A 12,793-nucleotide genomic window follows, 5' to 3' on the forward strand; every position below is an offset into this window, starting at 1 on the left:
TTTCTTCTTTCCAGACTTCCATCAGTTTGATGAATCTGACTGCCACACCACTATGCAACCTCTCTGATATCCCACCTGATGGAATAAAGAGCAAAGCAGTTGTAGTACAGTGGGGAACCTGCCATATTCTTGAAAAAGCCAGAATTGCACAAACAGGAGGTGCTGAAGCATTGTTGGTTGCCAATAACAGTGTCCTTGTAAGTTTTAAAACTTTAATAACTTTTGAGCTTATAATACATATCAAGTTTCGCAAGTATTGAACTATCTTTTTGGTGTGTATTTAGGGGCTGAGTTTTGAATAATCTGATGGTAGGGTTCTTTTAAAATTAACATTCTGGGAGTGCCTGGGTGGCTCAGTCAGTTAAGCATCTGACTCTTGATCTAAGCTCAGGTCTTGATCTCGGGGTGGTGAGTTCAAGCCGTGCATTGGGCTCCATGCTCGGCATGGAGCCTACTTAAAAATAATAATAATAATAATAATAATAATAATTTTAAAATAAATAAAATAAACATTCTGGCTGTGATAGGCATTTAATTGGAAAACTTTGTAATTTCTTTTCTGTTCCTACAGTGGACAAGACTTTGTTAGAAACAAGTGTGTGTGTGTAAATTTAATTAAACTTCAGTGTAATATGCACACACACACACACACACACATATATGTATGATATACCTGTATGTAAGTCAGTTTAAGTTCATGCTAAAAGGATTCCAGATTGCGAACTTACTATAATATCAAGAAAGAACATAGGAAACTTTGTTTTATAATTTTTAAAAAGATATAATACTTACATTTAAAGGAATAATTTATATTTTATTCTGTAAATATATTAGTAGCTCATGAGTTTTCATAATATTTTTTTTTCTTTTAGTTTCCTCCCTCAGGGAACAAATCTGAATTTCACGATGTGAAAATACTGATTGCATTTATAAGCCGCAAAGACTTTATAGATATGAAGCAGGTAAGTTAGTAATTACATACTGTACAAAGTTTATACATAGTATAATTCTTTACTTTTAACCACTGATATTTAATTTAAATTATATATGCTTCATTTGCTAACAAGAAGGTATAAAGGCCTATCAGGTCTTTGTTTGAGAAGAGTTCACCTCTCAGTGAGCACAAGGTGTTTCCAAGCCCTGACTTTAGAAAGGATATTTGTTTGTTTTGACTTCTCTAACAGTCTCTGTGTTATATCGTTTATCTTACCCTTAAATCCCTGAACAGGATGTGACTGTGTGAAACACTGAACTTTCAAGATTTAATAAACCAAAGCATAGCCTCATAATTCTGACAAGAGAATACATCATGTCGTCAAACATGATTCTAGTGTTCTTGACTCCATAGTATCCGTTGCAGAGTGAAATTGGAATGTTGCTGCCATACACTGGAAGAGAAAGACAACTAATTCTGTTTTTTTGTTATTTTGTCTTTCAGACTCTTGGGGATAACATTACTGTGAAAATGTATTCTCCATCGTGGCCTAACTTTGACTATACTATGGTGGTTATTTTTGTAATTGCTGTGTTCACTGTGGCCTTAGGAGGATACTGGAGTGGACTAATAGAACTGTAAGTTTAATTAAACTTCAGTGTTTTTGTGATAAATGGCTAAAAACTATTGTTTGATACTCAGTTTAATCATGTAACAACATTTAAAATTTACCTGACCTCAGAATATAGTGCTGTTAAGATCGGATTGCAGGTTTATCCTCCTGTAGGTCATTTAACTTTCCACTGGGAAGGGAGTTACAGCTTCCTCTAACTCTCCTACTGGTAGGCTAGCATTGAAATTACATCAAAGACTTTTTAAAATTGTTTAATTATCTCTCCCAGAAAAGATGAAGATACTTGGTGTCTTTATGGGCCTATTTATTTGGATTGGAAGAAAATAAGCAAGAGAAGGTGGGACAGGGGGTGTCAGCTCCTCCTGAGAGCAGTCATTACAGTGTGACCTCATCCTGTTTAATGCTTTAGGGATTCTGAGGCTATGAAGCATGTTCATATTTTAATTTAAATATAGGAATTCCAAATCTACATAAAATTTAGATTTCCCTGTTTAGTAACAACCTAAAGCAGGTCTTCTTACAGTTACGCACCTTTGGCTCTGGATGAAAGCAGGCAAAAGTGTTTGAAAGGATCAGTTCATATTTGTAACTCTGAATTTTAAAATGTGCTCAGAACATATTTGATGCATTAAGGACAATATATTCATCTTATGAATCGATCTGTAGGTTTCGTTAAAAAGGGCTTATTTGCAACTAAATGAAGTTAAGCTTACTTGTAATTCCTTAAAATACTAAAATTTGACTTAAGAGAAAAATCTTAGGGTTTAACAAGCGTAGGTTTTTAGAGTATTGAGCTTTAAATATTTTCCATATTTGGGAAACATGTTCCAACATATATATCCGTCACATATTTTCATGTGAGTAAGCATTGTTTTCATTATTAATCTTTGTAAAGCCTAGCATGTAAGATTCCAAGATCATTTTCTAATTATTTGGTGAAACTTTGTAAATAATTTCCCCAAAGCTACTGATTCATTGAAAATGTTTTCCCATTTAATATAGATTCTCACTGTACTTCTATATATATTGTAAATTATTTATGTAAATTGTTACTTCTCTAGAGTAGTGCTTTTCAAACTGTAATGTGCCTACAAACTGTCTTGAGAGAGATCTCATTAAAATGAAAATTTAGATTTAGTAGACTTGGGATGGGGGCTAAGATTCCATGTTTTAAAGAAGCTCCCAAGCGATTTTGCTGGCCTACAGACCACACTTTGAGTTAGCAAGGCAAGCTTTGTACACATGTCAGGGCAAGCTCCTCCTCAAGAAAATTGGAAATGGGAGAGGAGTACATACAAGCTTTTTTTTTTTTTTTTTTTTTTTTTAATTTGACAGAGATAGAGACAGCCAGCGAGAGAGGGAACACAAGCAGGGGGAGTGGGAGAGGAAGAAGCAGGCTTATAGCAGAGGAGCCTGACATGGGGCTCGATCCCAGAACGCCAGGATCACGCCCCGAGCCAAAGGCAGACGCTTAACCACTGTGCCACCCAGGCGCCCCTACAAGCTTTTTTATTCATAAAACACGATGATGGACAAAAACGGAGAATTTGTTGCCTTCATAGCCAGGTTGGGAGAGAAGGAGTTCTTTACCTGCAAGATTATGGAATTTTTTTATTTTTATTTTTATTTCAGTATTGTTAACACATAGTGTTATATTGGTTTTAAGTGTATAATACAATTCAATGCATTACTTACTGGTCATCAAGATAAATGTACTCTTAATCCCCTTTATTTTGCCCATCCCTGCACCTTCCTCCCCTTTGGCAACCGCCAGTTTGCTTTCTGTATTTACAAGCCTGTTTTTTTGTTCTACTTTCTTTTTGTTTGTTTGTTTTTTAACTTCATTTGTTTCTTTAAATTTTATGTATGAGTGAAATTATATGGTATCTGTCTTACTCTGACTTTTTAACATTATACTCTCTAGGTCCATCCATATTGTTGCAAATGGCAATATCTCATTCATTTTTAGGGCTAAGTAATATCCTATCCAATTGTGTGTGTGTGTGTGTGTGTGTGTGTATAAACACCACTTCTTTTTTATCTATTCATCTATGGATGGAAACTGGGGTTGATTGCTTCCGTATCTTGGCTAGTGTGAATAATGCTGTAATAGACACTTTTCAAATAACTGTTTTCATTTTCTTTGGGTAAATACCCAGTACTGGAATTTCTGGATCATATGTAATTCTATTTTTAATTTTTTAAAAAGATTTTATTTATTTATTTATTCGAGAGTGAGTGCAAGAGAGAGGGAAAGAGCGAGCACTTGCCAGGTTAGGGTGGTGGGGTAAGGGCCCTGTGTCGATCCCAGGACACTGAGATCATGACTTGAGCTAAAGGCAGATGCTTAACCAACTGAGCCACCCAAGCACCCCTCTATTTTTTAATTTTTTAAGGAACCTCCATATTATTTTCCACAGTGGTTGCAACAATTTGCATGTCCACCAGTAGTGCACAAGCGTTCCTTTTTTCCACATCTCTACCAAAGTTGCTATTTAACAATATTTGTTCTTCCAGTCCATGAGCACGGAATACCTTTCCAGTTGTTTGTGTTGTCCTCAATTTCTTTTATCAGTGTTATTTTATAGTTTTCAGAGTATAGGTCTTTGACCTTTTTGGTTAAGTATATTCCCAGGTATATTTATTATTTTTGGTATAATTGTAAATGGAATTGTTTTCTTAATTTCTCTTTCTGCTACTTCATTTTTTTTTAATTTTATTTTATTATATTGTGTTAATCACCATACAGTACATCCCCAGATTCCGATGTAAAGTTTGATGCTTCATTACTTGCATGTAACACCCAGTGCACCATGCAATACATGCCCTCCTTACTACCCATCACCTGCCTATCCCATTCCCCCACCCCCCTCCCCTCTGAAGCCCTCAGTTTGTTTCTCAGAGTCCATAGTCTCTCATGCTTCATTCCCCCTTCTGATTACCCCCCCTTTCTTTATCCCTTTCTTCCCCTACCGATCTTCCTACTTATGTTCCATAGATGAGTGAAACCATATGAAAATTGTCTTTCTCTGCTTGACTTATTTCACTTAGCATTATCTCCTCCAGTGCCGTCCATGTTGCAGCAAATGTTGAGAAATCGTTCTTTTTTGATAGCTGAGTAATATTCCATTGTATATATGGACCACATCTTCTTAATCCAGTCATCTGTTGAAGGGCATCTCAGCTCCTTCCACGATTTAGCTATTGTGGACAATGCTGCTATGAACATTGGGGTGCATATGGCCCTTCTTTCTAAGAGAGTAGATCTTAACAGTTCTCATCATAAGGAAAAAAATAGTGTTTAACTGTGGTGATGGATGTTTACTGATTGTGACCGTTTTGTTATATATACAAATCCTGAATCACTATGTTGTGTACCTGAAACTAATGTTATATGTCAATTAGATCTTAATTTTATTTTTATTTTTTTAAAGATTTTATTTATTTATTCGACAGAGATAGAGACAGCCAGGGAGAGAAGGAACACAAGCAAGGGGAGTGGGAGAGGAAGAAGCAGGCTCATAGCGGAAGAGCCTGATGTGGGGCTCGATCCCATAACGCCAGGATCACGCCCTGAGCCAAAGGCAGACGCTTAACCGCTGTGCCACCCAGGCGCCCCTAGATCTTAATTTTAAACAACAAAGATAAATACTATCATTTAGCAAGTAGAGAGAGTTAAATTAAAAGAGAAGTGGAAAGAGAGGGGCAACTGGGTAGTTCAGTCGGTCGAACATCCAACTCTTGGATTCGGCTCAGGTCATGATCTCAGGAGTCTGAGATCTCTCTCTCTCTCTCTCTCTAATAAATAAATAAAATATTTTAAAAAGAGGAAGGAAAAGAGAATAGGCTTAGGAAAGGGAAAATTTGGCAGAACCAGAACTCATAACTCAGAATTACCCTGTCAAATAAAAGATATACCTTATGCAAAAGGGAAAGGTGTCTTGGTTCCATGGAGAACTTTTTAGTAGAGAGTTAAAGTCTTATTATAATGAAATCATTGGTCCTCAAGCTTCATAAACTCAAGATAGCATTAAAGAAAGCTTAGCTTTCCATTTTATGTGGTTCTTGAGCTGATTAGGAGTATAATGTTTTTAAAAGATGAATTATAGTACTTTATGTGATAGAAATCTAGTACATTTCCTTTCCAAAAATTGCCTGTGCTTTTTCCTTTGCCAGATTTATCTTTTCCTTTATTTATTTTTTAAAAGTTTGTATTTATTTAAATGTGAGAGCACAAGGGAGCACAAGCAGGGGAAGCAGCAGAGAGAGAGGGAGAAGCAGGGGGAGCAGCAGAGGGAGAGGGAGAAACAGGCTGAGAGCAGGGACCCTGACCTGGGCTCAATCCCAGGACCCTGGGATCATGACCTGAGCCAAAGGCAGATATATAACCAGCTGAGCCTCCCCAGGTACCCTTATATTTTCCTTTAAAGCATTCTACCTGGAGAACTGGTATACTAAATAATAATATATAAATCTTTCATTACGACATGTGTGAATATATAAATTTTTCAGTATAATAAAAATAGCTTTAAATGTATCTGTTCACAATGACAGATACCAAAAGTTGGGGCCTTTTTCCACTCAGATATTAGTTTCATTGACACTTCTATCTAATATTCTGTCACCCAGCCCTGCAGTTGCTGGAATGTGCTAGTGTGACTGTCCCCAAACCCTCTCTGTGCTCTTTTCCCAGGCAGCCTCCCCAGAGTCACAGGTGCTTAATATAGTGACCATCCCAATTAACAATTTTCTAATAAGAAAGTAGTGTGTTGGTAAATAAGCAGTCTGGCAAACGTACAATTTGACAGAAATAAACTTTTTTAACCTAAAGTTTGTACTAAGCCCAGACCTGATGAGAAAGGTCACGGTGTGTTCCAAGGGAATGAGAGTTTAGTAGATCAGAGTTGAAGGGACTGGAGGTGGAAGAGTATGTAGTAGGTTCCATGTAGCTGGGAGGAGACCGTAAGATGACAGAACAGAGACTGCTCAACAAAGGACACTACTGACTCTTTCCTCTTCAACTTTTATCTCTGCCTTTTATTAACTGTGTGATTAGCAAGGGTTGTTGAGAGAATTAAAAACAGTATTTTGCTATCCTAACTCAAGGTAGGACAAAGCTATGTCTCGAACTTCCTTTGAATCCTTCATAATACACTGATGAGCACAGAACAGGCACAGTAAGTACTTAGTTGAATGAAAGAATTTTGTGTTTACATTTAAGAGAAGCTAATTTTAGAAGTACTTAGCTCTCTGTAAGTTGGTAATAAGTGTGTTAAAAGAAACTGGTTATCATCTGAAATTTATTACATCAATATAGTTTTCAAATTAGATTATAGAAACATACAGACATTAATTTATTTATATGATAAATATCATCTATTTCAACAATTTCACTTCCAGAAAAAAATGCCGTTTCAAAAGTTAGTGGTTAATAACAGGTCATCTCTGGAGGGTAGAATTATAGGGACCTTTTACTTTCTAGGTTATTTTCTGTTTGGCGTGCTGTTTTTTAAAGTATATTACTTTGTAGCCAGAAACAAATTTAAGTTGGTATTAGAGATAGATTTTAAAAATAACTGTACTTGGCAGAGATTTGCTGAAGTTCCTGTGTATGTTTATACAGGGAGAGCATGAAGGCAGTGACAAACACTGAAGACAGAGAAATGAGAAGAAAGAAGGAAGAATATTTAACTTTTAGTCCTCTAACGGTTGTAATATTTGTGGTCGTGTGCTGTGTTATGATGGTCTTACTTTATTTCTTCTACAAATGGTTGGGTAAGAAGTCATATTTTATATTTGCTACTTTTGGCCTGCAAGTTTTTTATTTACTTCACTAGATTTAAAATATATACCCAGAAAGCTTTAGCAAATAATTTAAAAGTGATGTTAACTTTCTAAACTGTCAGAATTGTTAGATCCCCATCACTCTGGGATAAAAAATATTCAGATTAAAAATATTCTATCTTTGAGATAAGAACACTTCTTGATGGATGACTTGAAAGAATTGCTGTGGCCCCTACGTCTCCATCTCTGCAGACGAAGCTGGAGAGCCCCGTATCTAAGCAGCAGACTAAGGACTTCTTGGTGACTATATTTAGTTCCACAAAATAGAAGATTATTCAAATTACTAATTTATTGCCTCTGCTTACCCCCAAAGTGTGCTTTGTTCTTTTGTCAGTGTGCAAATCAAGATGTATTGCTCAAATTTTGTTTTACTTGTGTAAACAGTCGAGATCGTACTACATCTAAAGACAAGTACTTGCCTGTGGTCTAAGTAATAATGGGTACTTTTCCTTTAAGAAGGTAGAGGTAGGAACTGTAAGGGCTTGCCCATCCCCTTTCCAGTCCTGTTAGTGGTCTGAAAGAATGGAAATTTGCCATCTCTGGTCAATGCACAGCACAAACAGAAGGGGACCAAGGAAGAGGGAAGTGTCCCTGGTAAGAATTAGCAAAAACCCTTTGTAGAAACCACCACAGGCTACAATGCTTATTTGGAGAACATTAGCATGATTTTCTGGACTAGAAAACTGATGCACTCAGGTTAGTTTCAGCTTATTGTCCAATTTCTCCTGTCCTGTGGCAGCATTAAAAACTAGACCTATGATATATATTTCCAATTAGAAAAAAGAATTATTTGAATGTCACTCATATTTCAATCTGTTGCTGGGAGAGTAGATACTAGGATAGTTATTTGTATTACATTGTCATTGTGCAGCTAATTTTTCTGATTTAATACTTAGCCTTCAGTTGTTTGTGTCTGACCCTCAGTCAGTTAATTAGTGGTCTTTGATAGAAAAAAGAGATTCCTCTATCCTACCCTAAAGCATGTTTTCATTTTTGTTGAAAAATTTTCTTAAACTTACCGGTATTTGAAAAGTTGAGCGTGCTTATAAAAGTATTTTTTTATGTAGGAGGAACATCGTTAAACTTCATGGTTATCCTGGGACATGGGAGTTAATTATGACCCTTACAAAATCTTATGTGATATTGCAAGATTTAATGTACCTCCACATGGTTCATAATGGCTAAAGTTGCTGCCATTTTTAATATATGAAATATATCAAATTGCTAAGGTTCCCCTTACCATTTTATTAAGTCATGAAGTAACTTAAGTAAGTAACTGAAGATGGTTATATTAATCAGGTGCTTTCTCATGCCTAATCATTTTCCTAGTATACTATGACATTGAATGAAATACCTAAAACTCCGTTAGGGTCTCAAGAACATGCTTTCTACCTAAGTTTTAAAACTTGGGTTGGCGACCTTTGGTGGATGACTTACCAAACATAACTTGGCAGTCTTTGACTGTCTTTCTTTTACTGCTCACATTACCATATGTAGCTAGTAATAACAAATAATAACAAGGGACTAAAAAAGTAATTTGTCCAAGTTCACCAATTAGAAGGTGGCCAACAGTTAAAAACAAGGATATCAAAAAATTTTTTGGGGGGCGCCTGGGTGGCACAGCGGTTAAGCGTCTGCCTTCGGCTCAGGGCGTGATCCCGGCGTTCTGGGATCGAGGCCCCACATCAGGCTCCTCTGCTATGAGCCTGCTTCTTCCTCTCCCACTCCCTGCTTGTGCTCCCTCTCTCGCTGGCTGTCTCTATCTCTGTCGAATAAATAAATAAAATCTTTAAAAAAAAAAAAATTTTTTTTTTGGATGGTATCTGTGTTTCTGAAAAACGAACAATTCTGCAGACTCATGAATAAGATCTAAGTTGTCCAGCTACAGAAATAGCAAAATGCTGGATCATTCTTCAGACTTTCCTGTGACATTTTAAAGATGTAAAAAAGCTGTATTGATTTTAAAAAGAAGAAGAAAGAAAGTGGCTATCCCTGATTTACTGTCTCTGGATTACTCTCTCTTTCTCACCTTATGGAACAGTTATAATTTTCTGAAATTTAGTGGAATTTGAAAAATTCAGGTAAAATTTGCATTTCCATTGTGAAATTTTGAGAAAGTTAAGAAAATGAATATTTTATTTTAGAGTACAATAATTTCTCCCCCTTTTTAAGAATAAGGAGCTCAGATATAATTTTAAATAATTTTCAAAAAAGTATAGCTAATATAGAAAAATATTTGTGAATTTTAACTACCTTAGTTTCATATCATAACAGAGTGGTTTGTTTAAATGAATTTGGTTTTACTGCCAGTCAAATAATTAAAGATAATTTCCACCATAGGAAAATGTAAATAACATGGTTAATGTCTAAGATAGATGTCAGTTCTCATCCCTAAGCTGCATTTTTAAAAACATTTCTCCTGTTTCCTTAATGTGTCCATTCCTTACATTTTAATTACTTACAAGTGTCTACAACTCACTTCATAGACCTCTTTTTTTTTTTTTTTTTAATTTGACAGAAAGACAGCCAGCAAGAGAGGGAACACAAGCGGGGGCGGGGGGGGCGGGGAGGAAGAAGCAGGCTCCCAGCGGAGGAGCCTGATGTGGGGCTCAATCCCAGGACTCTGGGATCACGCCCTGAGCCGAAGGTAGACGCTTAATGACTGAGCCACCCAGGCGCCCCCGTAGACCTCTTTAACAGACATGTTAGTTTGAATCATTAAATGTTAGAAAATCTAGAGCCACCTTCAGCCCTTGAACAATTCTACCAATGTGTAATGGCACTAAAACAACACAGAAAATACCCACTTTTCAATAAAACTGAAGGTCTAAATATTTTCAGCTTAGTAACCAATTCAAATTATAATACAGTCACTGCATTGAAAGTATAACAATGCAGTAAGAAAGCTAGATTAATATTGCTTGTATAACTATTTTCTAATCATATTTCCTTCTGTTCTCATATAATTTAGTGTCTTGTTTTTTTCTAGTTTATGTTATGATAGCAATTTTCTGCATAGCGTCAGCAATGAGTCTGTACAACTGTCTTGCTGCACTCATTCGTAAGATACCATATGGACGATGCACGTATGTATCTCGCAAGGAATTCTATAATGTTGGTATTTGTAATTTAAAACAATACAGGGAAAAATAGTAGTGGTATTTTAAACCTGTGCAAGCCAATATACATGTGGCTATTAAAATTTAAATATATTAAATAAATTTAAAAATTCAGTTCCTCAGTCTCATTAGCTACATTTCAAATGGTAAATAACCACATGTAGCTAGTGGCTACTGTACTGGGCAGTAGAGATGTTAGAACATGTTCATCATGGACAGTTCTGTTTATCTAAAACTGGTAAATATTTTTTGAGGTATCATTTTTTGTACTTAAATTAGGACTTTTAAATTGATATTTTAGTAGCTTTCTTGTGACTGTGGTTAACATTTGTCATTTCTCATGTTTAAGTGAACATTGTATTTCATCTACAGAGTAAACCTGTTTCAATCTATTTTTTTAGGATTATGTTTCGTGGCAAAAGCATTGAAGTGAGACTTCTTTTTCTCTCTGGACTATGCATAGCAGTAGCTGTTGTTTGGGCCGTATTTAGAAATGAAGATAGGTATGAGCACTCAGTGTATTTGCTTTTAGATTAAGGATGCATGATTTTATATCTTGCTTGGTAATTATGCATTATGATTATTATGGATTTCTTTTTGCTTTTATCCCAGAACACCATAGTCTTGAAATAAGCTAAATAAGTACTTAAATAAGCAGATCTTGTGCTGATGGATTCAAGGTCATATAGACAAGAAAATAAGTATTATGATTTAAACATCTAAGCTGAAATAGGCTTCCAAAAAATACTTAATGATAGATCCACGCAGTGAAGTACAATGCGGCTGTAAACAATAAAGAAGTTCTCTGTGAATTGATATGCAGTGATTTCCAGAACGTATTTTAAGTGAAAAAAGACTATAAAGAATATGCTACCTTTCATGTAAGAAAGGGAATATAAGGAAATATACAAGTATCTGTCTATTTGCAGAAAAAAATGTTTACCTTTTTAATGGTTTATTAATAAAATTATTAAAGCCCAAAACCACTTGTAGCCTAAAATTTGGAAGCAAAGTTTATACAAGTTTAGGCAGCTTCAGTTGATAATTATGCATTTCAGTTCCTGGTAGATTATGTTACATAGTTCTCATTTCCTTTAGATTCCAACTATCTGGATATATGTTAACACCAATATCCTTTGTTATGAGCTACCTTTCTAAAAGAAACATGTATAAGTTCAAAGAGTAAAGATAAGTACGTACTATATCCGATTAACGTTCTGAGGTAGCCTTTCAACTTTTCCGTAGTAGACATGTTCATTATTCTACTAGGACAGCAAATTAATATGGAGTATATGAGAAGTGTTTTGTCATTACACTTGCTGCTTAATAATCATATGGTCAAATCTTAACAATTGAAGATACTATGTTAGTGATCAGTTTCTTTTGAAAATCCCATCTAAGAATAACTGCATAAACCAATAGAGTAACTTCTTTTGATTTTAGGTGGGCTTGGATTTTACAAGATGTCTTGGGGATTGCTTTCTGTCTGAATTTAATTAAAACACTGAAGTTACCCAACTTTAAGGTAAAGTATACTGCTTTGCTAGCTAAAATAATTTTTTCTTTTTAAAACAACTTTATTTGAGTATATTTACATGTAGCAAAATGCACCCATCATAAGTATATGATTCATTGAAGTTTTACACATGAATAACTTTGTAGCCACCATCCCAATCAATTACAGATTTCTCATCTCTTCAAAAGCTCTGTCCTGCCCTTTAGCAGTCAGTCCTCCTAATCACCAGCCGTAGCCAACCACTGATTTGCTAGCTAAAATATTTTTAATCATTTACTTAATATGCCAAATACATAAAATCCTTACAGACAAAATATCAACAAAGAACATTGATTTAGTGATTTTTTTTAAAGAATGGGTTAAAGAAGATAAAATTTTTAATGTGATTTGTAGAATAAAACTAGAAATAGTAATAATGGCTAAATGCCTTTAAAAAAATAGTGTTTAAATGTAATTTCACATGTTTATTTGTACTTGCGAAACAATATAATCTCTTAATTTACATGGAAGTTTGACCTTTAAATTTTTTCTTTTTTCAACAGTCATGTGTGATACTTCTAGGCCTTCTCCTCCTCTATGATGTGTTTTTTGTTTTCATAACACCATTCATCACAAAGGTATGATGTTTTTGAAATCTGTGAGAAACATGCTAAAAGGAGAATCTTAAACCTGCTCTTAGATAACTGATTTTGCAGATGTTTACCATTAAGTGGGTACTAATTCTCTTTTGAAAATTGCCATTGAAG

General features: G+C 35.2%; 1 protein-coding gene across 2 annotated transcripts in view; it reads left to right on the plus strand.

The window, feature by feature from the left end:
- SPPL2A (signal peptide peptidase like 2A) overlaps nucleotides 1-12,793 on the plus strand; it is a 52,533-nt gene that overhangs the window by 15,871 nt on the left and 23,869 nt on the right. For both annotated transcript variants that reach the window (XM_034660986.1, XM_034660985.1), the window contains exons 3-10: nucleotides 15-197; nucleotides 873-962; nucleotides 1,439-1,572; nucleotides 7,192-7,343; nucleotides 10,402-10,498; nucleotides 10,933-11,034; nucleotides 11,975-12,056; nucleotides 12,590-12,664. In XM_034660986.1, coding sequence (XP_034516877.1) covers nucleotides 15-197; nucleotides 873-962; nucleotides 1,439-1,572; nucleotides 7,192-7,343; nucleotides 10,402-10,498; nucleotides 10,933-11,034; nucleotides 11,975-12,056; nucleotides 12,590-12,664 — 915 coding nt within the window. The remainder of the gene's footprint in view (nucleotides 1-14; nucleotides 198-872; nucleotides 963-1,438; nucleotides 1,573-7,191; nucleotides 7,344-10,401; nucleotides 10,499-10,932; nucleotides 11,035-11,974; nucleotides 12,057-12,589; nucleotides 12,665-12,793) is intronic.

The sequence above is a fragment of the Ailuropoda melanoleuca genome, chromosome 5 (assembly GCF_002007445.2).
Source record: "Ailuropoda melanoleuca isolate Jingjing chromosome 5, ASM200744v2, whole genome shotgun sequence".
Lineage (NCBI taxonomy): Eukaryota > Metazoa > Chordata > Mammalia > Carnivora > Ursidae > Ailuropoda > Ailuropoda melanoleuca.